This window comes from Calidris pugnax, unplaced genomic scaffold, assembly GCF_001431845.1.
Source record: "Calidris pugnax isolate Ruff unplaced genomic scaffold, ASM143184v1 scaffold409, whole genome shotgun sequence".
In the NCBI taxonomy this organism is placed as follows: Eukaryota; Metazoa; Chordata; class Aves; order Charadriiformes; family Scolopacidae; genus Calidris; species Calidris pugnax.
The window spans coordinates 14,858-39,671 of record NW_015091161.1 but is presented as its reverse complement, the minus strand read 5'-3'; the positions used below and the strand labels follow the sequence as shown (position 1 = coordinate 39,671).

At 45.5% G+C, this 24,814-nt stretch overlaps 1 protein-coding gene and 1 long non-coding RNA gene across 2 annotated transcripts in view; both read right to left on the bottom strand.

Annotated features, from left to right (window-relative positions):
• MMP24 (matrix metallopeptidase 24 (membrane-inserted)) overlaps positions 1-24,814 on the bottom strand; it is a 59,721-nt gene that overhangs the window by 22,751 nt on the left and 12,156 nt on the right. The window contains exon 4 of the mRNA XM_014959321.1: positions 8,522-8,683. Coding sequence (XP_014814807.1) covers positions 8,522-8,683 — 162 coding nt within the window. The remainder of the gene's footprint in view (positions 1-8,521; positions 8,684-24,814) is intronic.
• Positions 15,246-21,523, bottom strand: LOC106898209. The gene is made up of 4 exons (XR_001413897.1): positions 21,126-21,523; positions 17,612-18,208; positions 17,150-17,263; positions 15,246-15,658 (listed from the first exon to the last, which is right to left on the bottom strand). It is a non-coding gene; the product is annotated as an uncharacterized LOC106898209 (long non-coding RNA).

The window sequence follows — 24,814 nt, the reverse complement described above, 5'->3', positions numbered from 1 at the left end:
AAAAAAATTAACTGGAGAGGCTATTTCACTGGTCTGCAATTGGGCTGAACCCGGTCACCTCGTTATTGCATGTGATCCCAGCACTGGAGCCAAACCCACCCCTGGGGCTGAACCTGCAGCCACTTCCACGGGGGAAGCAGGAAAGAAACCTCCTGGAGCTGGAAACTCTACATTCTGGAGGGGAAGCAACTTGCTGGGACTTTACAGACACTGTGTTGAGAAGAAGACCTTCTTCCTCTCTCTCACAACCAAGGCAAAGAATGTCAGAAAGCTTTGGGGTCACAGCAGATCACCTTCAGAGTGTGACTTCCGCCACTGGCACTTAGCCTCCTCCCTTCATGCTTCCTCTGTCGCAGACCATCTGAATACCAAGGTGACCTGTGAAGATAACACAGAGAGAGGAGGCATTTAGGAGCCACTGTGTCGATAGTTGAGGACAAAATATAATCGCACTGTCCTCCTGGCTATTGACAGAGTGTTCCCTCAACTGCACAGCACCTGGAGGCTCAGCACCCATCTCTGGCAGCTGGCTCGCCTGGCCTGACGGGGCAGAGGGTGCCCTTCATTTCAGATCCACCTGCAAACAAAGGCCTGTCTTTATCTTCTTAGTATTCACTCCAAGAATAAAACTATCACCCAGCCTATGGGCAGGCAGTTACGCTTTTGAATCACAAACAGGGTGAGGGTTTTTTGGTAAAAAGCCGAGCTGCCTGCATGTTTCTGCAGGGCTGACCAGCCATCCAGGCACACAGTGGAGGCTCCTCAGTTTCAAACCAAAATGTGTAAGCCAAATAAGCCAAGGAGGGTGAGAGAAACCCACCCGGCTGCTCTGCAGCCTCCAGGGCAGTGGAGAGAGGTCCCTGCTCACATGAAACAAGCTAGCTGCCTACAGGCAGGAGAGATGGTCCATCCACAACAGCTCAGAGCTCAGGAAGGACTCATTTCCCTTCCTCGCTTGGTGAAACCTGTCCATGGAGCACTTTGCACTTCAGCAGTGGCTGAATTCACTATTTCAATTAATCTGGGTATCCTCACGACAGTCTGCAGACAAGCCCCAGCACCCACAGCATACCCAATGGTTGGGCGATCAAGGCCCTCGTGATCACTGCTGGCTGGCAGGAAGGGTTTCTTGAGCCCCTCTCGCATAGACCTTCTCCTCTGAATGACCAACTGCCACCTGGGTGACAAAGCATTCACCTGGAAGACAAACGTCCATGGCTCAAATCCTTGCTCGAGCCAAAGGGAATGTTCTCCTGGGCTCTGTAACAAGGCGATTCACCTTGCGGTTGGGTTCTCTGCTTTGGGTGCAAGAAAACTGGGTCCAAAATCCCCAGGCTTAGGCAGGCAAATGATGAGAGTCTGGGGCTCTGCAAGATGCTCCAGCTGTGGTGCCTGCAGCCCAGTTCCCCTCTGGAAAAAACTTAAGAAACCTGACATCTGCTCCACTGCAAACCAGTTTTTTGGTTTTTTTTCTATTCTCAGAAAGATCTGTAGGATGAGAGAAATATTTTATGCTCAGCTGTAATGTAACGCAGGGTTTCTCCATGAGCTGAGGAACCTTCCTGAGATAGGGTCCTCCTTCCTCAGGAGGCAGCTGATGAGTTCCCTCTGGCAGACACCCCATGTCTGCAGCTCCAGGGCTGCTGTGAGCCTGGGCGAGACCCTGTGTTGTGGCAGAGTCCTCCATGTGTCAGATGGACCCCAAGGACAGCACCGGGAACCAGGCGGTTTCTCCCTGCCTGTTTTTCAGAGGAATGGGAATGGAGACCCACTCACGGCAGGTGAGACTCAGTGGATGGACCAGAGGTGGAGTTCGGTATTTCCTGATGGATCCAACAGTTTCTGGACAGAAGGAAAAGTGCAAATGAAGGGACGTAACACAGAGAGGGTATTGGTATCTCTGCAACATGCAACAGAGCAGATCCCTGATCCCTCCAGCTCTCTCGTTGCCACACACTGTCCTCCCGTGCCCTCCTACCAGCACAGCACCGTGGGTCATAGTAAGGGACCACTCCCCATTTCCTCAAACCAAGCAGCCTGAAGAGACTTTTAATGCCTCAAACACTGAAGCACCAGGCCTTCTGCTCAAGGAACTGATAAGGCCAACACCTTCTTATCTCTTGCACTATTTTAATACTAAGGAGAGTCGAGGACCAGACTTAAAGAAACAGAACAGCCCTGTTTTCTCTCCCGTGAAGGACAAGCTGTTTCTCTGAATAAGATGCTGTGCCCAGTGCTGACCCTTGCCTCATTATCTGTGAAATGCATACTGAAGTTCATACCCCTGAGTATGCTAATGAAGATCATTGAGATCATGCTAAACACATATGACTGTAGCTCTCGTCTCCCCTCCCAAATCTTGCTGCATGTTTCCTGTGGGGCAGAGGGAAAGAAATTTGAGATGAAACTGTCCCTAGGAATGGACAACCACCAAAGGGGGAGAACTTTCCCTGAAGAAAGAAGAAGAGAGAGGGAAAAGAAGATTTATGACCTGGGAAGATTTTTTCCCCTGAAGAGCACTTCTATGACCCACGCTGTTTATCTCTCTTCTTTGATCTCTCCTCCTCTATCTCTTCTCGTCTCCCCTCCCAAATCTTGCTGCACGTTTCCTGTGGGGCAGAGGGAAAGAAATTTGAGATGAAACTGTCCCTAGGAATGGACAACCACCAAAGGGGGAGAACTTTCCCTGAAGAAAGAAGAAGAGAGAGGGAAAAGAAGATTTATGACCTGGGAAGATTTTTTCCCCTGAAGAGCACTTCTATGACCCACGCTGTTTATCTCTCCTCTTTGATCTCTCCTTCTCTATCTCTTTATTTCTTTCCTTTTTTTTTTTCTTCTTATCTTCTCTCTTTCCCTTTCCTGTCCCAGAAGTAACATAAAGCATACTGTACCGCTTGCTAGAATTCATGTATACCTGTTATTAAGTACCACTTGCTGTAGTTTGTTGTATACCTGTTGCTAATTAACGCAATATATTCCTTACCGCTTGCCATAATTTGCTATATACCTAACTCATTATCGTGGACCTTGTTAAGACCTGGTTACTAACCCAATAAATGTTTGTATACAGACCTTGAGATTTGTCTCACCTTAGTCTGTGCTGCTGGGGATTTACAAAATTGAGTCACCCCCCTTTCTGGGTGGGATGTGACAGGAGTGGCTCCAGAAGTCCAAGACCATGCAGCTTCTATAGGTAAGATCTTGGATGTTACTTTATTCTCTTCCCAAGTTCAAGAGGACGTTATCAGAAAACAGTCCTATGCCTAATGTTTCCAGGTCCTGCATGACAGCAAAGCTTGCTCTGACAGTCCCACTCACAATGCAGTGTCACCATGTGGAGATTTTGCATCAGGTCTTTCTGCTGTTTCATCCCAAGCCATCTCACACATCCATGTGGCTAACAAGATCTGGGATCGCTCTACAGGCTGCCACTGGCAAAATGTGAAGGAGGCTATGAAACCTTTGCATGCTGCACAGGAGTGACGAGGCCAGCAGAAGGTCCTATTTGCTCATGGACACTGTGCCCTCCTGCTCCCCTGTTTCTGGACATCAGAGCTGGTGTAAATTCCTTGGCCAGGGACTGGTGTGGTTTCCTGATCAGCCTGGGCCTCAGTCCTAATGGGATGCAGCACAGAATCATAGAATAGCAGAGTTGCCTCAGTTGGAAGAGACCTCTCAGATCATCAAGTCCAAGCATCAACCTAAACACTGACAAAACCCATCACCAGCCCATGTCTCTCAGCACCACGTCTGCCCGGCTTTTAAATACTTTCAGGGATGGGGACTCCACCATTGCCCTGGGCAGCCTGTTCCAAGGCTTGACAACCCTTTCAATGTAAAAATTTTTCCTAATATCCATCTAAACCTCCCCTAGTGCAACTTGAGGCCATTCCCTCTTGTCCCATTGCCTGTTCCTTGGGAGAAGAGACCACCCCCCCCGGCTATACTCTCCTTTCAGGGAGTTGGAGAGAGCAAGAAGGTCCCCCCTCAGCCTTCTTTTCTCCAGGCTGAACACCCCCAGCTCCTTCAGCTCCTCCTCACAAGACTTGTGCTCCAGACCCCTCACCAGCCCTTCTCTGGACACGCTCCAGCACCTCAATTTCTTTCTTGTCATGAGGGGACCGAAACTGGACACAGCCCTCGAGGTGGGGCCTCACCAGTGCCCAGTACAGGGGGACGGTCACCTCCCGAGTCCTACTCATCACACTGTTCCTGACACGGGCCAAGATGCTGTTGGCCTTGGCCACCTGGGCACACTGCTGGCTCATATTCCTCTGCTGTTGACCAACACCTTTTCAGGTCCTTTTCCACAGGGGAGATCCAGCCCCAGCCTGGAGCGTCCATGGGGTTAGTGTGACCCAAGAGCATGTACACTGACTGAGAAAAGATGTGTGAGGTTGACATGTCCTCAGTGAGATCTGGGAGTACCCAGATCCTTGAGGTTGTCTCCAAGCTTAATGACTTGTCTGTCTTTGAGTGATTAAAAGACCTTTCCTTTGTGACCTTAGGCTTCAAAAGGGCCTTGAAGGTAACGGCCTGGTTTATAAGCTCCAAGCAACCATGTGGACATGAGTTTTTCCTGCACATCATGGCAACTCCTCTGCTCCCTAGGCATAGTGTCAGAAGGGTCCCTTCTAACACAAGAGGCTGGTTCACAGCCTACTGCAAATGAAGAACAGGAGAACTAGCACTGAGAGATGATCAGTTCGGGCTGTGGGACCCGGACATGGCTGAGGGTGTCTCCTCTCTCCATCTGCACCGTAGCTTTGCACAGCCCTGACTTCAACACTAGCAAGATTAGAAGAGGCAGTCAACTTAACAGGATATTCAGGGGACCTACACACTGGCATTACTTCCAGTTTAATTTCTTCCTGGGTATGTCACTTGTGACATGAGCACATACGTACAGTGGGAGAGATCCTTCTGAGAAAGACATGTAAAGAACCATCAGATACTTCCCTCATTTTCTCAAGGAACATGCTACAAGAAGCACCTATGAGAAGATGGAAATCACAGAATCACACAGAATCACAGGATGCTATGGGGTTGGAAGGGACGTCTGGAGACCATCCAGTCCAACTCCCTGCCCGAGCAGGTCCACCCAGAGCAGGTTGCACAGGAACGTGTCCAGGAGGGTTTGAATGTCTCCAGAGATGGAGACTCTACCACTTCTCTGGGCAGCTTGTTCCAGGGCTCTGCCACCCTCACAGGAAAGAAGTTCCTCCTCATGTTTAGATGGAACTTCTTATGTTCAAATTTGTGCCTGTTCCCTCTTGCCCTGTCAGAGAGCACCTGAAAAAAGACTGGCCCCATCCTCTTGACACCCACCCTTCAAGTATTTATACGTATTAAATATTGTATTAAATATAAGTATTAAATACTGCTGATCTGTCTCACAAATGGTGAGCTGCTGGCCTTTTCATCATTAGTTCTTGAGTGGAAATAACATTTTAAACACTGACTTTACACTAACCAGCAGGAAGCATAAACAAGAGTTCACATCACCTACTGTCTCTTTAGGCGAGTTTTGAAATAAATCCAGCAGAAAATAGCTGAAGAATTCAACAAATCATTAGATAACAGATTAAGACATTTTTTTTCTACTGGATAAACATAGACACAACATAGAAATCCATTTGAAATGCATCATTCTCAAAAGAAGGAGACAAAATGGACTTAAGCTTTAGTAGAGCTTCTGTTATGTGTTCTAGCAACTTCAGTGAAATGAAAAATTGGAAGTTTTAATTGAATTTATTTTTTAAAAAGGATGCTGCAGGCAAGGCAGTGGCTCTGGACTATGACTTATGTTGCATGGTGGGTTCCTAAATAATATGAATTGAGCACATGCTGCTCCATTGCAGAGAATGTCAAAGCAGCAAGAAAGCAGGAGGTTTTGATTTTTGGCTGGGTGCTCTGGTAGCTAGGCTTTTGGCACTGCCAAAGCACAACAAAGCAGATTGGCACTATGGAAATAAATTGCATTAATTGAATGTCCCTGCTAAAGCTACAAGGAGGATATTTCAGCAGTCCCTTCACAATCATGAGAAGCTCAGAGGAAAGGACCTGTTCTCATATCTCCAGTTCCAGAGGGAAACACAATCTGCATTTTTCCATCTTTTTTTTGTGAACCACAAGAGTAAAACCTAGTTTTTAACTAAACTTTATAGTTTTTTGACCATAACTCTATGCTTTTAGACCAAAATCTCTACCTGAGGAATCAAAGCTCCAACTGCAGAAGGTGCTCCTTCTTCTCCCCTCAGGACCAGCTATCTCTACAGTCACCACCACCCCCACCCCCAATCTGCTCCAGTTCAAAAGCCTCAGAGAAGAGCCTTGTGTGATTCCACAACAGTCAACAGACTAATTCCTAATTACCGCCTGCACCAGGTGGTAATTAATTCATACTGCTTTTTCAAGCCGAGTTCAAATTTTAAGGATATTATATTGCATATGGAGAACCTTGACGTAGTCCATGGCTAAAGTTTAATATCACTGCATTAGTGAAAAACAGGTGGAAGCGCAGGGGTGTTGCTCCCAAGCCGTAGGCAGGACAGTGTGGAGCTCTCTGCTCTCTCATAGTGTCCTGTGCAGAGCTCTCACAAACTGTCAAGGCCCTGAGGACACCAGTAGGTCTTAATGGCCCTCGCCAGTGTCACCCAGTAACTCCATGGGCCCAGGAGCCCCATTTCAGCCCAGCCCAAGCTGGTCCCCAGCTCAGCCACAGCTGATACTGGCTTGAACCACAAACAGGAAGAAGCACGGCTGGCAATTCCTTATCTGCTCCCTTCCCAAAAAGGTATCTGAAAACAGAGAAACCAGTAATTTTCTCTTGATTACACTTTCACTGTCAGCAATATTCGTATTTATTTTTTTCTTTCTGACTAGTCAAAGTTCACCGGAACTAAGTCAGCATTTCAAAATAGGAACAGCATAATGGCATTTTAACAGCTTTCAAAAATGAACACTTAAATTATTGAATGAAAGTTTAACACTTACTACCCCAGCACTTTATTTCCAAATCATCCAGAGTCTCCTGAGTATTTGAATATATACTATGTTAAAATATGCAGAATTAAATGATACCATAACTGCCATGCAAGTTCATTCTGGTAATGAACAACAAAGAGGAATCTCCAGATGCACTAATGGGAAGAGCCAGTTCCCCCTGGGTGTGCTTCAAGCCATCTTATTTTAAATGCTGGCCCTTACTGGGACATCTGCCTTACACTGAGGATTAACTGCAGTCTACAAATGCCTGTTTTTTTCCCACAGCTCAGGCAGGAGGCAGGGAAACTAGCTCAGAAAGAGATTTTCTTTAGGCATCTATGTTTGAACAAATGAATCTCATTTCAGTCACAAGAAAACCCACCCCAAATCACACTCAAACAACTGACATACACCCTAGACTTCTAAAGTCTTGCTGTATAGCTTTAGAGTCTTATAGGTCTTGGCACAAACTCTATTAGCAGCAATTTAAAATTCACTGGCAGATCACTGATGCAGACGTTGAGTAGTGTCAGGTCTGCCACTGATCCCAAGAGCAATCCCTCAGGAATACCAGCTTTCCCACTGACAACCATCTTAGAAGTTTTTTTTTCAGGTCTAATTCATATAATATCTGCTCTACGGGAACTGGGAGCTAATATTTGACTCCAGATACCAAGCAGCTGCAAATGTTGCACAGCTACATAACACAGCTGCTCTATGCTATGTTAATTAAGTAACCTTTCTGTCACACTTGTACTTTCCTCACAGACTCAAACCAGGGATGTCTGATAAAACCTGTTTTCCTTGGGCTGTTACAGACTGCAGCCATTAGCATCTTCTAGCTCAGCCTTCCCTTGACTGCGGCTCCTAAAACCTGCATCTCCCTCTGCTCCCAGAGTCTCCTTCAGCCAGTAATTCTCTGAAAGTCCCCATGCTCACACCCATCACAGGGTACCAAAGCATCTCCAGCCCCTTGGCTTTCTCCTGTAATCCCTCTGCCTCCTTTTCTCTCTCTTTTCCGCAAGCCCATATCTTTGTGGCACATGTTGAACAATAATGTTCACCTGGAGATTAAAAGAAGTGTTTCCTAAGCAGATCCAAGCTTTTTTCCCTACCTTCTTTATATATATATACAAAAACATAAGTGCATAAATATCTTTTACCTTTAACTGATGTTCCATGTTCTTCGTGCTCTTCCCCTCTATGTGCACGGGCTGCTCCTAATGGGCAGACCTTGGGTACAGCAATTGCCTCATTTTCCCTTTCTAGTGCTCCTTGATATTGGAGTCACAGTGAGGGACGGAGCCACAGGGAGATCACAAAAGTTTGGTGATCCAAAGGGCAAAGATATTGCCACTGGGACAGTCATCTGACATTTGGCTGAGGATTAAGGGCTTTAATGGGTTTCCCGTTCAGCTACAGCCAGAAATCCAGCCCACCACCTCAAGCATTTTGGGGGCTACCTGTCTGTGGCTGTAAAATACTTACTAGACTCGAGCTTGGTGTAAATGGATGAGTGGATTGTGTTGCTCACCATAGATTTTCTGAATTCCTTGGAGGTCATCCTGGGGCAGTTTGAAGTTGTGCGTTTCCATGTACTGGTAGAAAGGAGCCATGATGGCACTGGGATCATTGGAGTGTTCCAGACCCAGCGCGTGTCCCAGCTCATGGACTGCCACCAGGAAGAGATCGTTCCCTGTGGAAGGAAGGCACAGCCAGGTCAGTCCACACCACAGCCCGACACAACCCCAAGCGCTGCTTAGAAGCAGGAAGAGCAAGAAGCAAGAAGGAAACGCTTTGCTGTCCTATTCCTCAGCAGGTCACGGTGCCAGGGGCAGCTCCCGGAGATGGTTTTAGTCCTTAAAGTCTGTGTAGCTTTTACAGTCATTGTCACAGAATGGGCAGGAGGCTCTTAGCCCATGACCACCCGTGACCAGGAGCACCCTCAGTCCAGGTAAAACAGGAGGGAAAGGCTGGGCTGAATCCCAACAGCAGGAGGGAGGAGGAGGAAGGAAGAAAGAAGGGAGGTGCTCCTCATAGGAAGAGAAAGGGCTGAGGAAGCCTGTCTGGTCCAGAAGCCCGTAGGAGCACAAAGTAGGGGTACCTTCAACTCTGTGTTACAGGCATACACTCCTCTTCGGTCCCACAGATCCGGGACCCTCACCCCATCCAGTGTGGTCCCTGGGCACCTCGACATAGGAGGTGTCACAGGCAATGCTGCGTGAGGGATGAAGGCACAGCCAACAATGACAGATGTAAGACTCTCCCCATGCCAATAAAATGCCTGAGCCCTCAATTCTGCCTGAATTGGGCTTCTCTGCTTTATTTATTTTTTTTTTTTTTTGGCAAGGTACAAACCAAGAGCATTGCAATCAAGATTCAGGAGAAAACAGTTGGCAGAGGCACCTCAGTGACTGCTTTGCAGCATCTCCATACCCTGCATCTCCAAACTGCGCCTGCCCTAGAGGTAACAAAGTCCAGGTTTGTGCACAGGGCTGAGCTCTCCTTGCGACAGGAGGTGCAGATAGTGACTCAGGTACGACTATCTCCTCTTTTCAAATACTTATTACTTCCCCGTTACCCATAAAAACATGATCAGGAGGCTGCACGTCTTCACAGCAGGGTGCTCTGCCGGCATCGCAAGATACCTGAAGTCAGTAACAAACAGTATTCAACTGCTCACAGAAACCACACCAAAATGGTTAAATCGTCTAAATAATCGAGTTGGAGAGCATAAGCACCTGAATATGCAAGACATGTTAAAATATACAAATGCATTTCAAATAAATGTTCAAATACATTTGGTCAAATACAAATGTCCAAAAATATATGTGGGCTAAAATTCAACCGTATTATGTCATGACAATTCCAAAATTTCTTTATTTGGGAAATCCAAATCAGGACTTACTTGATAATTTTTCCTTATCTGCTGCTGAAAAATCTGGTGTGTGCAGAATAAGTCAATAAAATGTCCAACGGCAAACTATCAAATGCATGAAGTAGTTTCACGGTAAAGTTTGGACAACTGATCACTCTTCGTGGGTTTTCAAAACCACTCAAGCTTACAGGACGCAGCCAGTTTTCAAAATGGATTCAAAGACTCAAAGTCAGCTGAAAATTAAATGGACTTACTCTTTCATATCACTTGCTCAGAGAAAGCATAACTTTCACTGCTACCACAACTACTGGAAGTCCCTGGTAAGAGTCACTCAGTACAGAGATAACTGTCACGAGACTCTTCGTGGGCTCGCGGGCTGCACCCCTGCTGAGTGCTTGGAGACGTTTTCCCTCCCTCAATTTGAGGGCATTTTCCTCCTTGCTGAAGTATCCAAAGAGTCTTTGTACCGACAGTATGTCTAGAACTCATCTCTGTGTAAGTCTACATAGAAATCTATGTAAGTTACTTGCCTCCGTATGTATCAGGAGCATAAGACCAATCACTATCTTCATTTAAATTAAGTTTAAATAGCATTCAGTCACTTGTTTCTCCCCCAAACCAATGTCAGCCCAATTTACAGCTGGAAAACAGGATCACACAGACTCACAGAATGGTTGAGTTTGAAGGCACCTGTGGAGATTGTCTAGTCCAAGCTCCCCAGCTCAAGCAAGGTCAAGTGAAGCGGGTTGTCCAGGGCTGTGTCCAGTCAGGTTTGGAATGTCAAGTTTCTTGCATTGGGAAGCCCTCTCCACAGAACTCCAGACGTGCTGATGTACACAGCACTCCAGATGTGCTGAGCAGAAAGAAAGGTTCATCTCCCTTGACCTGCTGGCCATGCTCTTCCTAATGCAGCCCTGGATGCCATTGGCTGACTGTGCTGCAGGAGCATGCTGCTAACTCATGTTCAAATTGGTGTCAACCAGGAGCCCCAGGTCCTCCTCTGTGAAGCTGCTTTCCAGTCTGTTGGCCACCAACAGAGCCCAGGTGCAGGGCTTTGCATTTCTCTTTTCTGAACTTCATTAGGTTCCTGATGGCCCATTTCTCCAGCCTCTCAAGGTCTCTCTGAATGACAGCATCATTATTCAGCGTATCAGCCACTCCTCCAAACTTTCTACCGTCTTTGACCTTGCTGAGGGTGCACTCTGCTGCACTGAGGTCATTCACGAAGATATTAAACAGCGTTGACCTCACTATTGACCCCTCTGACACACACCCTGCACTCCACCACCCCATGGTTACTGCAGCCAAGGATGCTACTGATCTTCACACCACCCAACCAGTTCTTCCTTTTAAAATGTCAGGTCCAGCAGATCACCTGTCTTTGTTGGTTCCTTGATCACCAGTGAGAGTTCGGAGATGATCAGCAAGCCCAGAAAGAGGAAGACTCATACCTGAGAAGTATGCCAACACCCATGGTGGTCAGGCTGACCAGCTCTTCCACTGAAGAGAATTGCACCTTTACCTAGTTATCCTTATGAAATACCTATACCTGGAAACATGGACATCTGTGGAAAACAGCTGCTGTTGTCCAGTTTGACTGAGAGTGGCGTGGGAAGATGCCATAGTGCAGGGAAAATTCTGGCTGGGGAGTTCTGCTTCCTTGGATCTAGAGGTAAGGGACTCACCAAGAAATGAACCATACCAGTTTTAGCACAGCCACAGAGGACAGGTCAGCACTGGGGTGGAAAAGCTATCTTCCTGAGGGGGATTCACTGCTGGGTGGCCACTCAAATCAAGTAGCGATGTCTTGGGAGGTGGCTGGAGCAGATGAAGTGGAGCTAAAGAGAATTTCTAGAAAATGAAGTGACTTCCAGAGAGTAGGACAAGAAGCTCCTCTTGCTTCTCAACAAGTACTCTGATTCTCAGTGCTGTGATTGCTTCTCGTCTCAAACCCTTTGCTGAGAGGCAGTAGAGTGACACAAGCAGACACCACTCCCTCTGCTGCTCCCTGCCCTGGCCACAGATATCTCACCACTGTTTCATCCCCTTACCCTCCTTCCTGTTCAATCCTCCCCCAAGTTCTCTCCCTTCCAGCATGCCCATGCCATCTGCCACTCCATACTGTGTAAGATGGTCCCAGGTCTGAGAGCTGCCAGGTGGACAGCACACATTTCGTGGGATGAGGAGACAGGAGAAAAGAGTCACAGACCATTTTGTAAGCATTGAGTGCTCAAAACCCCCACTCTGGATTCACTGTCCTGTTTCTCCTGACGGGTCAGCTTATACCCAAAGCACCTTGTTAAGCAAGAAGTTTCCTTTATTTTTGTAAATGGTAGGGAGTTTCATAGCGTGGAAGAGAACACGCTGTTCATTTTCTTTTCAAAGTGCGTGCTAAATTTTGCTCTGAAAAGAAAATATCGAAGTATAAAACTATTTCCTGAAAATCTTCTCCCACAGCTTTTCGCTTTGAGCTGTGATGGCTCTTTGCGTAACCGTTACCCCCTGTTCTTTGGCTGCCATTTGGAAACTGTTCCCTCAGCTGATCTGAAAGGAGCCTCAAGCTCTCAAACTATTTCTGTTAGTTCTTGAACATACAGCAAGGTCTCTGACCTCCATGTTCTCCACAGTTCTTGATGGGACGGCACTCTTAGTAATTTCACTGAATTTCACTGAATTTCACTGAATTTCTAGAGTTGGAAGGGACCATAGAGATCATCTAGTCCAACTCCCCTGCTGAAGCAGGATTGCCTAGAGCTAGAGCATGTTACTCAGGACTACATCCAGGCGGGTTTTGAAAATCTCCAAAGAAGGGGACTCCACAACCTCCCTGGGCAGCCTGTTCCAGGGTTCCGTCACCCTCACCGTGAAGAAGTTTCTCCTCATATTTGAGTGGAACCTCTTATGTTCCAACTTGTGCCCGTTGCCCCTCGTCCTCTCGGTGGGAACCACTGAAAAGAGTCTGGCTCCCTCCTCCTTCAACCCTCCCTTGAGATACTTGTAGGCGTTGATAAGGTCTCCCCTCAGCCTTCTCTTCTCCAGACTAAAGAGTCCCAGCTCTCTCAGTCTCTCCTCATAAGGGAGATGCTCCAATCCCTGAATCATCTTTGTAGCCCTACGCTGGACTCTTTCTAGTAGTTCCCTGTCCCTCTTGAACTGGGGAGCCCAGAACTGGACACAGTACTCCAGTTGTGGCCTCACCAGTGCAGAGTAGAGAGGGAGAATGACTTCCCTTGACCTGCTGGCTACCCTCTTCCCTATACAACCCAAGATACCATTGGCCTTCCTGGCCGCAAGAGCACACTGTTTACTCATTGCCATTTTACTGTCCACCAGGACCCCTAGATCTTTCTCTTCAGTAGTTGCCTCTAGCGGGTCCACCCCTAACCTGTATTGGTGCCTGAGAGTCTTCTTCCCCAGGTGCAGGACCCTACACTTTTCCCTGTTGAACCTCATGAGGTTCTTCTTTGCCCAGCCCTCCAGCCTGTCCAAGTCTCGCTGGATGGCAGCACAGCCCTCCGGGGGGCCAGCCCCTCCTCCCAGTTTGGTATCATCAGCAAACTTGCTGAGGATACACTCTGTCCCCTCGTCCAGGTCACTGATGAATATATTAAACAGCACGGGTCCAAGTATTGACCCCTGGGGGACTCCACTGGTTACAGGCCTCCAACTTGAACCTGCTCCATTAATAATTACCCTTTGGGTCCTGTCACACAGCCAGTTCTCAATCCACCTCACTGTCCCCTCATCCAGCCCATACTGCCTCAGTTTCCCAATGAGGATGTTATGGGAGACAGTGTCAAAAGCCTTGCTGAAGTCAAGGTAGATGACATCTGCTGCCCTCCCCTCATCCAACCAACCGGTTATGGCATCATAGAAGGCTATCAGATTGGTCATACATGATTTACCCTTGGTAATGTCCATCTTCTCAGAGCAAGATTCAGAAGGGAGAACCAATAGCCTACCTTGATGCTATGCTACTCATATGGAAACAAGGTCAGGCAATCACATAAAGTCCCTTAATTTCCTGTTCAACCCCCCTTCCCCAAGACCAAGACAAGTAAAACTCATATTCAGTCTACACCAGCCACCTGGGCAAGACAATAAAATGAAGAAGGACCTTACCACCCTTGCTTTGTATTTGCAGGGAAAGGGCCCATGAGAAATCCAACGATTTTAAACCTGGTTGCACTATCTGTACAATCTTGCACTATCTGCCTGAGCTTTCTCCTTCTCCATTCTCAGGAGCATCCAAAAGTCCACCAGTAAGGACCAGAGAGAGGATGACCCTGTAAAACTGAGGGTAGTTTTGTAAGTTGGTTCACTGAACGAAATTGTTGATCTGCTATGCTAAAACATAAATAAACACAGTTAATTTAGCTTTAAAGTTGCTGATGTATTTTCCTCACCAAAACAATGTTATCACCAGAAGAAGTTAGAAGGACACACCTGTAACAATACAAAGGCATCGTCCATTATTATGGTGCCAAACCAGGAGAATACACTGCTTATCTTACATCCAGTTTAATAGCTCTATGCTCCCCACACACGCACCGGCCACGGAACACACACCACTTCAAACATACTTTTTAGTTGAATTTTCTTAATGAAAAATAATCTAAATTTGTGTTCAGAGTAAAACTCCTGTTAGCTGCTATAATCCCAGTTGGGAATCCCAGCTAACTTAAATTACAATATAATCACACATCAAAACCAGCTCTTTGGTTAATCACTCAAATAGTTCGTAATACACTGCCTTTCCTACAGAGAGATGGAACACATGGTTTTATGGTAACAAACTGATTTATGTATGATCTTCCTTCTCGTCACTCATGCTTCTTTGATTTTCATCTTCAGATGGAAAAACACCTGTTAAATGAGGCAACAGACATCTTGAGAAAGGTTTTTCTCTGTGAAACCGCTAGCACGTTCCGTCTTGTACAGTTTCAGTCATTTTCATTAGGAAAATCCATACCAAAACCATTTCTTAATTTGGCCAACTCACTCATTGCATAGCTGGATATACAACTGCTGTAGATCAGCAAAACCACTCACTTAAATGCCTATAAGTTTACAGTAATAGGTCACAGGGATATTATAATGGCAAAGTTGTGATATTAGTATTTATCCCTGGGTGTGGTATCTGTATATAGAGCTGTAATGAATGCAGGTAGACTCTATAGAGCATTCAGCACAGCAGAGGGTAAACCCAGGACAGAGCTTCTACGACAACACAAGTACAAATAATATTGCACATCTGATTAGTAACAGAGAAGCAACGGTGAATCTCTGATCCATGTCATATTAGTTTTGTAGTTATCCTCATGCTAACACATCTATGTATTGCAGTTTACTCAGACATAATTAGAAAGACATAGGAAGGTTAAATTTTGAAATTTTATTAAAGAAAGAATGATAGTGAAGAAGTCAGATCATTGGTTGTGACAATAGCATGCCCTGAGTAATTACAGAGAAGATGGTGTGAACTAAACAAGCTTTAAATACACTAAAATGACCCCTTCCCTCCGACAGCCACGTAGAGACAGCTGTTTTCCAAGCACAACTTAAAGAAGCTTTAGGGCTACTCTAAGCTATGCCTTGGTTCTTGCATCTTCAGACCTGGAAGGTCTGAATCACCCAACAGAAGACCACGTGTTTGTCTGTACTCCTCTGTTCACCTCCACAACACGCTCCACTCAGAAGGAGATTTTCAATCTTCTGAAGACCATGAGGAAGTGGTGATATTACTCTTCGCTTTGTTTGCATCATGAGAGATGTGAAAAACAGCTTTTCTGTCTAGAAAGGAAGAAAATGCATGTTAAAAAAATAGGTTTTATTTTGTTCATAAACTATTATAAATGTAGCAATGAATATGATGCATAGAAACTCTTAAGAGTGTCTTTAAACAGCTTCACCAGAGACAGAAGAATGAGTGAGATGCAGTCTTAAGAGAAATTGTGCCACGTTAACAAACTGACCTCCATGAGATCAAGTGACTGCAGCAGGACAAAGAACTGTACCGTGGTACCAACCACCATGACAGGGGGTTTGCCTTATTGTCCCCGAAAGTCAGTGTGTTGGTTGGGTTACAGACCTGCCTAATGTTGCAAGCTGTGTGTTATCAGACATGGCACAGATGGCACTATGAGGACAATCTCCTATTTTTCTGGAATGGTGAGACCCAAACTGAGAGAGTGATGCACAGTGGACAGTGGGCAGCCAGAGAGAGGGAGCTGTGAGGATTCAGCTGGCTCTGCCTGACATTCCACGGAATTCTGCTGAAAAATTGTCCCCTTATCTTTCACAAGTGTAGGCTGTAATTCAATAAGCAATTCAACAAGAAAGAATTACCAATCCCAAAATGAAAAGTTCTATTTGCCTAATATTAGCATATCATTCCCTAATTTGGTAGAACAGATGGTAAGGAAGAGAAAAATACTCATAAAAACATGGGAAATGTAGATATGATGTTCATTCCATCACTCTTGAAAAAAAAGCTATGCTGATTTTTTTTTTTTTAGAAGTAATTAAATACAGCAGGGTCTACAGACAGAATTTACTACTCAACCCAGATGTGGAACAACCAGGGATAACCCCCCCCCCAACAAAACCAAGAGGATTTTGAAAGCGTTGGAAGGCTGGGGCAGTGTTTCCAACCAGGCCCTGGCCCAGGCAGTGTGGATACAAACCAGTTTAGGCTAATTGGGATTCTATTTTGCCAGTCAGGTTGAAATTATATTTAACTTCTGGTGCTGGCAGTAGAGAAAGTGCTGTTTCTGGAAGCTGCGAGAGGTGTTTTCTCCTTAGGACAGGAGTTTTACCATCTTTGTCCTCCCTGACACGGGAGGTTCCTGATGCGGCCAAGCAGGACTGAGAAATAAAACTGAGATATAAGAGACCCCTTCCAAGTGGTATTGGTGGGGGATTTGTGTAGAGAACACAATACCAGTCAAACTGTCTTCTGCTCTTCTTCAGAAACAGGAAAGAAAAAAAGAAAAAAGTAGTAAAAAACTCCGCAGTTTGCCGCTTTGTTGTGCTGTCAAAATCTGGAGTACTGGGTTTCGTTTCACCGCTGACGCTGCAACCCAGCGCTCACTGCAACCACCAGCAAACTCTCGTCAAGAATTCACCTATTTTTTCCTCGTCCTGAACACCTGTTATTTTACTCCTCTTCCCTTCAGCATGTGGAATGCAGCGAGTTCATTAGAGACACTGCTGCATTTTGTGTTGTTTCACATTATCTGTTTCCACTTTACAAAGGCAGCAAGAAAAGGCTTTTTGGCTCACCTTGATTCTCATCACCTGCCTTTTTTACAGTTGTTTTTTTTCTTCCTTTTTAAGGGACCGACACATTTTTATCCCTACTGGCTCCTTCCCACGAATCTCAGAGTATCTCATTCTCTGTGGAAAGAAGTAAAATATTTCACGTTGATTACAGAGAAATCAATAGGATTCCAAATACCTGTATCACTGCATTCATACGTTGTGTATTAAATGGTTACTGACAAAAGCAATGGATAATAATTTTCTTTACAGAACATTGTGAACATCAGGTGTATTTACAAATACATTGTTTTGAGAGTGGAATTTGCAGGTGATCCTTATTAGTGAATTTCAGCTGTAGTCAAAAACTAGCGCTGTTAATACTTGGAAGCTTTAAAATCCAGACAGCACTAGCACAGCTCAACTTAATGTCATGTCTACATTTGGCCACTGACAGCACATACACCAGAAAAAAGCACTACTTACAGAGATGCTGTCCAGGAGCGAAGAAGAAGAATCTGACGACAGAAGTCATCCACATGTGCTGGTGGGCTTTCTCTCTTCGCTTTACTTTTGTAAATAAATTTAATTTGCAAGTTCTCTCTTTACGGCCTCGTACGTCTGGATTGACATGACAGCGATGTAACTGCAAACTGCTGCTGCTTTAAGCTGCCTGATTTGATTTCGTTTTCCTGAGGCTGGCTGGCTTCAGACCACGTGTCTATACGCTCACCCCAACTGGGTTCAACGTCAGCGTGATTTTAGAGAACTCTGGCTTACAGGAACAAGTCTCTCTCAGCAGTTACAGGCTGAAACCAACATTAAGCAGGTCTGTTCTACAGACCAACTACTGAACTGGTCTTCATCAGTGAACACAAGTACTGACCAACAGCATGATCTGGTGAAGTATCATATAAAGGCCTGATAGAATAAACTGAAATTTTAATACAATTTATGCCCCACTTGATTTCCAGCATCTTTCAGGTCTTCTGCATTAAAGGACATGCGAGTAACTTCAAAGCAGCTCTGATTTTCACTCTGAAAAATACTGACGCTCATTTTCAACAACAGAGTTTCAGAAGCCTGAAAAATAATGATGGATTCAAAATGTCATTTGTTAGAACAAAACTCTTTAGATGTGGAGATATTCTGTACCTGAGAAATCAGAGAAAGAAAATCAAAAACTTATTTAACAGCCAAATAGCACAAAGATTATATGGGTACTGTCTCGTGAGTACACGAGCAAATCGACAGAGCGCATTATATTAATACTTTGTGAATGGTCTTTGCTGGCCTCAGCATTTCCATAGAAAATGAAGATGAAAAAAGTGGTATAATAAGAAAGAGAAGAGACAGAAACGCAGAGGAAACAGGAATTGAGGAGAAAAGATTCCCAAGCTCTGGCAATACGCTGGGTGAGGGTTCAGGGGTCAAGGGAAGCTGTATTTCACTTTCAGCAAGCGCACACTCTACCTCTACCACTCAGGTAAGTGGGTTACAAGTCAATAGTAGAGAGTCAACCTAGAAAAGTGGGTACCAATACGAATCTCGAAGAAAAAAAAAAAAAAGCAACAATTGGACACTGTTCTTTCCTCTAAGCGCCCTCCCTCCACCCAAACTATCCTGGCTGTAATCAAACAAACCAAACAGGGTAAGGAATATTTATTCAGCAACATTTCCAAAGTGACTAGAAACACCTGGAAGTCTTCAATAATAAAGAACTACCTGTCCAGGTGAAAAAAATGCCAAACCTCCTTATACCTACCACTTAATACTAGGGGGTCTGTTATATAATGTATCCTAACATACATTCAGTGTTTATGTGATTAATCTAGTGAATGCTAACAGAAACCTCGTACTTTTTTGCATTAAAAAAAAAAAAAAGAAAAAAAGATGTGATGATACTTCAAAAGCATCAAACATCTGGCAAAAAAATACTGCCAGCTACTTCTTCATGCACCTACCAGCATCACCAATCCTCCTTCAGGAGGAATCTCAATATTAAAAGATTCCTGGTTTTAGAAGGAACTTGGTGATAGAAAAGAGAATTTTATGAGCCGGATCTTTTGTTACGGGCTGAGAGTCGCTGTGAGAAGTAACTGCAACTTGTTCTTAAGTTCTAGAAACTAAAATTCTGTCTGTTTGGCAATGCTAAAGAATTATGTAAAAATTTAGATAGAAAGGCATGTCCAGGGGTCATCGAGTTTAACTTTTTGCTTCCAGCAGGGCTAATCTCCAAACTACATGAGGTTGCTCAGGGGCTTCAGCCAAGCCTCAAAGGAGCGGGGTCCCCGCACCCTCCCTAGGTGCGGACTCAGAGCTGTACCGCTGTCAGCCAAGAATTCTTTTCCTTATGCCCAGATGGGGTTTTCCTTGTTGCAGCTCATGCCTTTTGCTCCTTTCTCTGTTCACCTCCAAAAAGAGTGTGGCTCTGTCCTCTCTATAATATCTCCTCAGGTGGAAGACTGCTTCCTCCTCACCCTATCCTCCTCCTCCTCACTGGGTTGAACAACCCCAGTTCCCCTGGTTTCTTCTTGCTCCAGTCCCTTATCACCTCAGTGCTCATGCACTGGACTCTTCCCAGTTTGCTGACACTTTTCATGTACTGGGGGCCCAAAAATACCACACTCCATTCTTGTTAAACTCCAAACATCACTGATTTCAAGCATGCACTACCCACAGAAGTGAAGCTGCCTTCACAGAAAGATCCAGCTAAGGAATAGGAAAAACTGTCTGGATGAAAAGTGACGAAGAGGAGGAAGGAAAAACAAAGGGCAAGGAGAATGGCAGGCAGAGACTAACAGGTTTGAAGAAATAAAACTCTACCCAGAATGTAGACACGCAATAGTTCTGCCATGGTTTTATGATCAAGATGTACATCTTGCAGCTGGAAGTGCAGCAGCCCCGTTTCCTGCCCCAGCCACCCATTCCTACCTACTCTTTCATTTGGGCCAAAGAGCCCGGGTGGCTCTAAGGTAAACCAGATCTGGAGAAAGGCAGAGAAAGACAAACAACATTTGGCTACATCCATCCCTCGCCTGGCTCACACTGTGGCCACTTCAACCTTCTCCTGGTTCGAAGGGGAAGAAAGAGAAAGAGGTGCTGGGAAAAGTGTGACAGGGACGGGGGGAAGCGTGTGCATGGTCCCTTGTGGAGGTCTAGACCCAGAGCTCCAGCCTGCAAACTAAGTGCCAGAACCAGAGAATGGAAAGCATGGCACTTGGATTCTGTTTCTCCTCAAAGGTCAAATTATTTAGGGCTTTGAAAGACAATCATCCCTCCAAGATCCAGGAATCTGACCAGGGAAAGCCATAGACCTATTCCTTGAGACAGTCTGTAGAAGCTGTTTGAGCGAGACACAGCCCATGAAGTATAACAACATTGCTCACTAACTGTGTTTTCAGAGCAGAAACCTTCCATATGGCATCTCTACTGGCTTCTAAGGTATTCAAGACAAGCAAGCACTCAGGAGTGACAGTAAAGGCAACAAGTACCACAAGCACGGGACATACTCTGTAAGACACCTAAGATGGACCAAATGGATAAAGGCACGGGACAGTGGTCTAAATGGGACAGACTCCAAGCAGAGCTACTGCCAGTTGAGGCAGCCAAGAGAGAGAGACCCCAGCACGGCCAAGGCTCTGGACCCTCCTTCAGAAAAACTGTAGGTGCCTGGACAAATTTAAGAACTTTGTACTCATAGCAGGAATAAAAACAGTACCAGAACAAGCTCAAATTATTTTGGAGCACCTGATTTCTAAACAAGAACAGCCCAAGCTGTGACAGGAGAGTGGCTTTCCCAAAGCTTGGCTAAATGCCTATGTTTGAGCAACTGAACTCCGCTGTAAACTCAGAGGTGAGAGAATCCCATCTTCAGGAATGGGGATACAAATGTCTAAAGAATGATGAAGGTTTGTGCTATTAGCATTGCCAGGACAGAAGACAGTAGATCTCCAGTAAAGACCCCACTGTGACATGTTAACTGGCTGATTAACCTCACCTTAGAGATATACAAGCCACCCATCAACAGGTACCACCACTGTCATGCTCACTGCCTATCAGGAAGGCTCTCCTCCAAAATTAGCTACTTTAATAAAAACTTTCTCCTTGAGATCCCTACTGAACATTCCCATTAGCCGTCTTAGACACTATTTGCCTGTCCTGAAAAACCTGCTCAGCTTTCCGGAACATATGTGGTGTCCAGATGGTGCCTTCAGGAGCACTTGCTCTGCTGTCCAGGTAGGTGCCCCCTGAAACAATGCTAGTCCTTGTGGTGGAATCGCAGAGGAAAAAGTCTGTCTAGTTCCTCTCCTCTGTGGCCAACAGGGGCCTGCCCAGAAGGTGGTTCAGGTCTTTTTCCTCCAGAACTTCCGCAGAAGCTCCTGCACCGATTTGGCATGAATGGAAAAAGTCTGTCTAGTTCCTCTCCTCTGTGGCCAACAGGGGCCTGCCCAGAAGGTGGTTCAGGTCTTTTTCCTCCAGAACTTCCGCAGAAGCTCCTGCACTGATTTGGCATGAATGTCTCTTCCAACATAGACGATTCTATGATTCTATGATCCATGAGGTCTCACCTCCTATACCAGTTCTCGCAGCATTTTGTAAACACTAGCATTTTTTTTTTGGTTGGCTTTTCTTCAGAAGCCCCGAACAAGCATCTTTCCAAAGAGGCCTCTGGAGGAACCCATCAGGATCTAGGGTTGTTGTAAGGGTTACGATATTTATTTACTTGCTGTGAGCAAAGCTCAGCATTTCTTGCTGGTATCTGAAGAGCAGTCAAAGTGGCAATCCTATGTTTACAAAGAGAAGGTGCTCCAGGTGGGACACTGTACAGCGTGGGGGAGTACCTGGAAGAGAGGAGACTGCAGGATGAATCCTGTGAACTGCAAAATGATCAAACATGTTTTGAAGCCGAGTTACACTAGAGTCTTTGTGGAATAACTTGTCAAGTGGGGGTGTTTTCCCTGACAGAGCTGAAGAGGCTGCCCTCGGGCACACTCCCACTTATGGTGCCACACAACAAGGGAGGGTCTCAGAGCTCAACTCTGGGCATGCCAAAAGAAAAACCCTCTGGTGATCCCTGGCAGGGCATGGAAACCTCGGTACTTACCACGCTTTTGCATTAAAAAGGCTCTCTTGCATTAAAAAGACCTCTCTTTGGGTCTTCCCCAAACCGATTCTGCTCCACTCTAAGCCTTCTACTACTGCTTCAGTGCGTTTCCTGACCAGTACGCTGCCTGGTGAGCTTTGGAATGAAACCTGGATTGCACAGAAGAGTGAGAGCAGATTGGACAGCCCCAGCAGTGGGGTTCTGGTCACCCCCCAGCAGCAGCAGCACTTACTATAGCTGTGGGCAGTCACTGCAGGGGCTGCTGGCACCAGCTCAGACACTGGCACTACTATTAGCTGTGACGGTGACAGAGCAACTGTTGTCACTGCCAACAGAGGAAGAGCTAACAGCTATATACAGCTGTTTTCTATATAGCTATAAAGCTAATATCTGCAGTGGGTTGGCAGATACCACATACTTAGCGGTGGTGATGTGGGTTGGCAGATACCACATACTTAGCGGTACAGTGGTGACAACATGCATAACAGCAATGGTCACCTACCTTTAAAAGGCCATGAAGAAGATTTGCCTGGAATTATTATTGATACTATTTGCCATGTTAAACTGGAGATTAAAATTTACTTCCTGTAATTAACCTGGATTAAACAAACATTTGAGTGTCAGAAGGGCCTAAGACCAGCCATGTAATGAGATTTAAACTGGCAGGACTTGCAGCTTCCCAGGATTCCTTTTCAACCTGTTATTGGAGATACATACACATGTAATTGCTATTTTCACATAAAGGCTAGGAAATACTTGATTTGGCCAGTTAATAATGGATGTCATGCAGCACCTCAACACTTGAGCCGCATTAGGGGAGCTGTTGAGACAGCCAAGGGACAGAGGCCCCAGCATGGTCAAGGCTCTGGACCCTCTTTCAGGCACAGGCTTTGCTGCCCATAGAGAGCAGCGTGTGTCAGCGGCTGTGAGTACCAAGACGGGCAGTTTAACAGTTTGCTTGGCTGTTTCTACAGCACATTTCAAGCTTAAAAAAAAAAAAAAAAGCCCAAGACTTGGGGAAAGTAAAGCAAAGCCACCTTTGGTGTCCCCTCTAGTAACACAAGCCATTGGGATACTGAGACTGCCTGCAGTGACACACACCTCAGTGACCAAATGCTGTCCCTAAGGAGCCCCTTGGCTGCAAACAGCTACACACAATGTACCCCTAAAGGAGAATTACTCCAAAAACAGCTTCAATTGCCTCCAAGTGCCCACTCATCAAAGTCTAATATGCTGTAGCTCGTGCTGCTATACATCTGGGAGAACTTAAAGGCCAAGAGCTGCTTTCATTTCTACTGAGGAGCACCTTCCTGGACAACCATGAGGTAAGTCCCTGCCACTGTGACCACACCAGTTGCTCCTCATTGCGTGGTTGCAGAGATGATTTATCTCTAAATGTAAAACCTCCTCTTTTTCAGTTGCATCCTGTTTGCCATATCACTGCTCTGATTTGCCTTGATCCCTCCCAATTCCAATATATCCTGCTTCGTGCTTCTTGCTGCTCCCACTGGCATTCTCATCTGAAAACTTCACAAAGGAATTCTGCACCCCATGATCCCAGTTAACAAGGATTGCTCCAGGGGTTCAACTTCCTGCCGGGTTTTGCACATCCTCATCACAATATTATCTAAATTAATCTTCCACAGCTTGCTTATGGGACTGTCGGAGAAGGCAGTACAATTAAGATGATAAATCAGCAATTGCGAATGGAAAGTAGAGTATCACTCAGTTAAAGGAACTGTACGCACAAGAGGAACCGTAACTAATATCCAGGGGGAAGGGAACTTTGCATTCATGGTGAAAGCCTGTGCAGGATCATTCTCCACAGCAGAAGACAACAGAAGTGTTGGTGCACATGCCCCTTCTGCCATGGGCTCAGAAAGACAACCAACAGCACCCTAGCTATTATGGTTATAGTAATAATTTTAAGGGATGTGATAATGGCCATGCTGTCCACAAGGGGCAAAAGCAGTATAATAATGAGCATTGCAAACTGATAATGAGTATGTAAATCCCAACTAAATACCCACTAGCTGCTGTGAAAAAAATAATGAACGCCAGCAGATTACCACAGGGTCAGTTTACAAGACAGAAACTTTCATCATTAGGATGTATTGTGTTCTCCGCGTACAAATCAGAGATGGCTGTTTTCACAGAAAGCTCTCTTCAAATAATTCTTCTTTTTTTCTGACTGGATGAGACTTCATGTGAAATGTTTCACTTTTAATCCATGTAATTTGCACTGCTAGTGAAGACTCCAAACCAGTTCTTCTGTGGGGTGACAGCTCCATCCCAACATGGACTTAACTGGAACTCTTCAGGTGCCACAACAGAGTAAGGCAAGTGTAGACTAACAAAAGCAAAGCTTCAGATCATACTGGTTTGTTTTTTAACAAAACTATACGGACTAAATAGATCAGCCAAATGTTCCCAGGACCCTGGGTGCCAGTTTCAGCACCCTGCTCTGTTGATCTGAGATTTACCTTTGTAATTGCTGCAAGGCTAAGAGAGCTTTGAGACAGATTGTTCAATCTTCCCCCTTTAACTAACACACAACCTTGTCAGGGATGGAACATTCTACA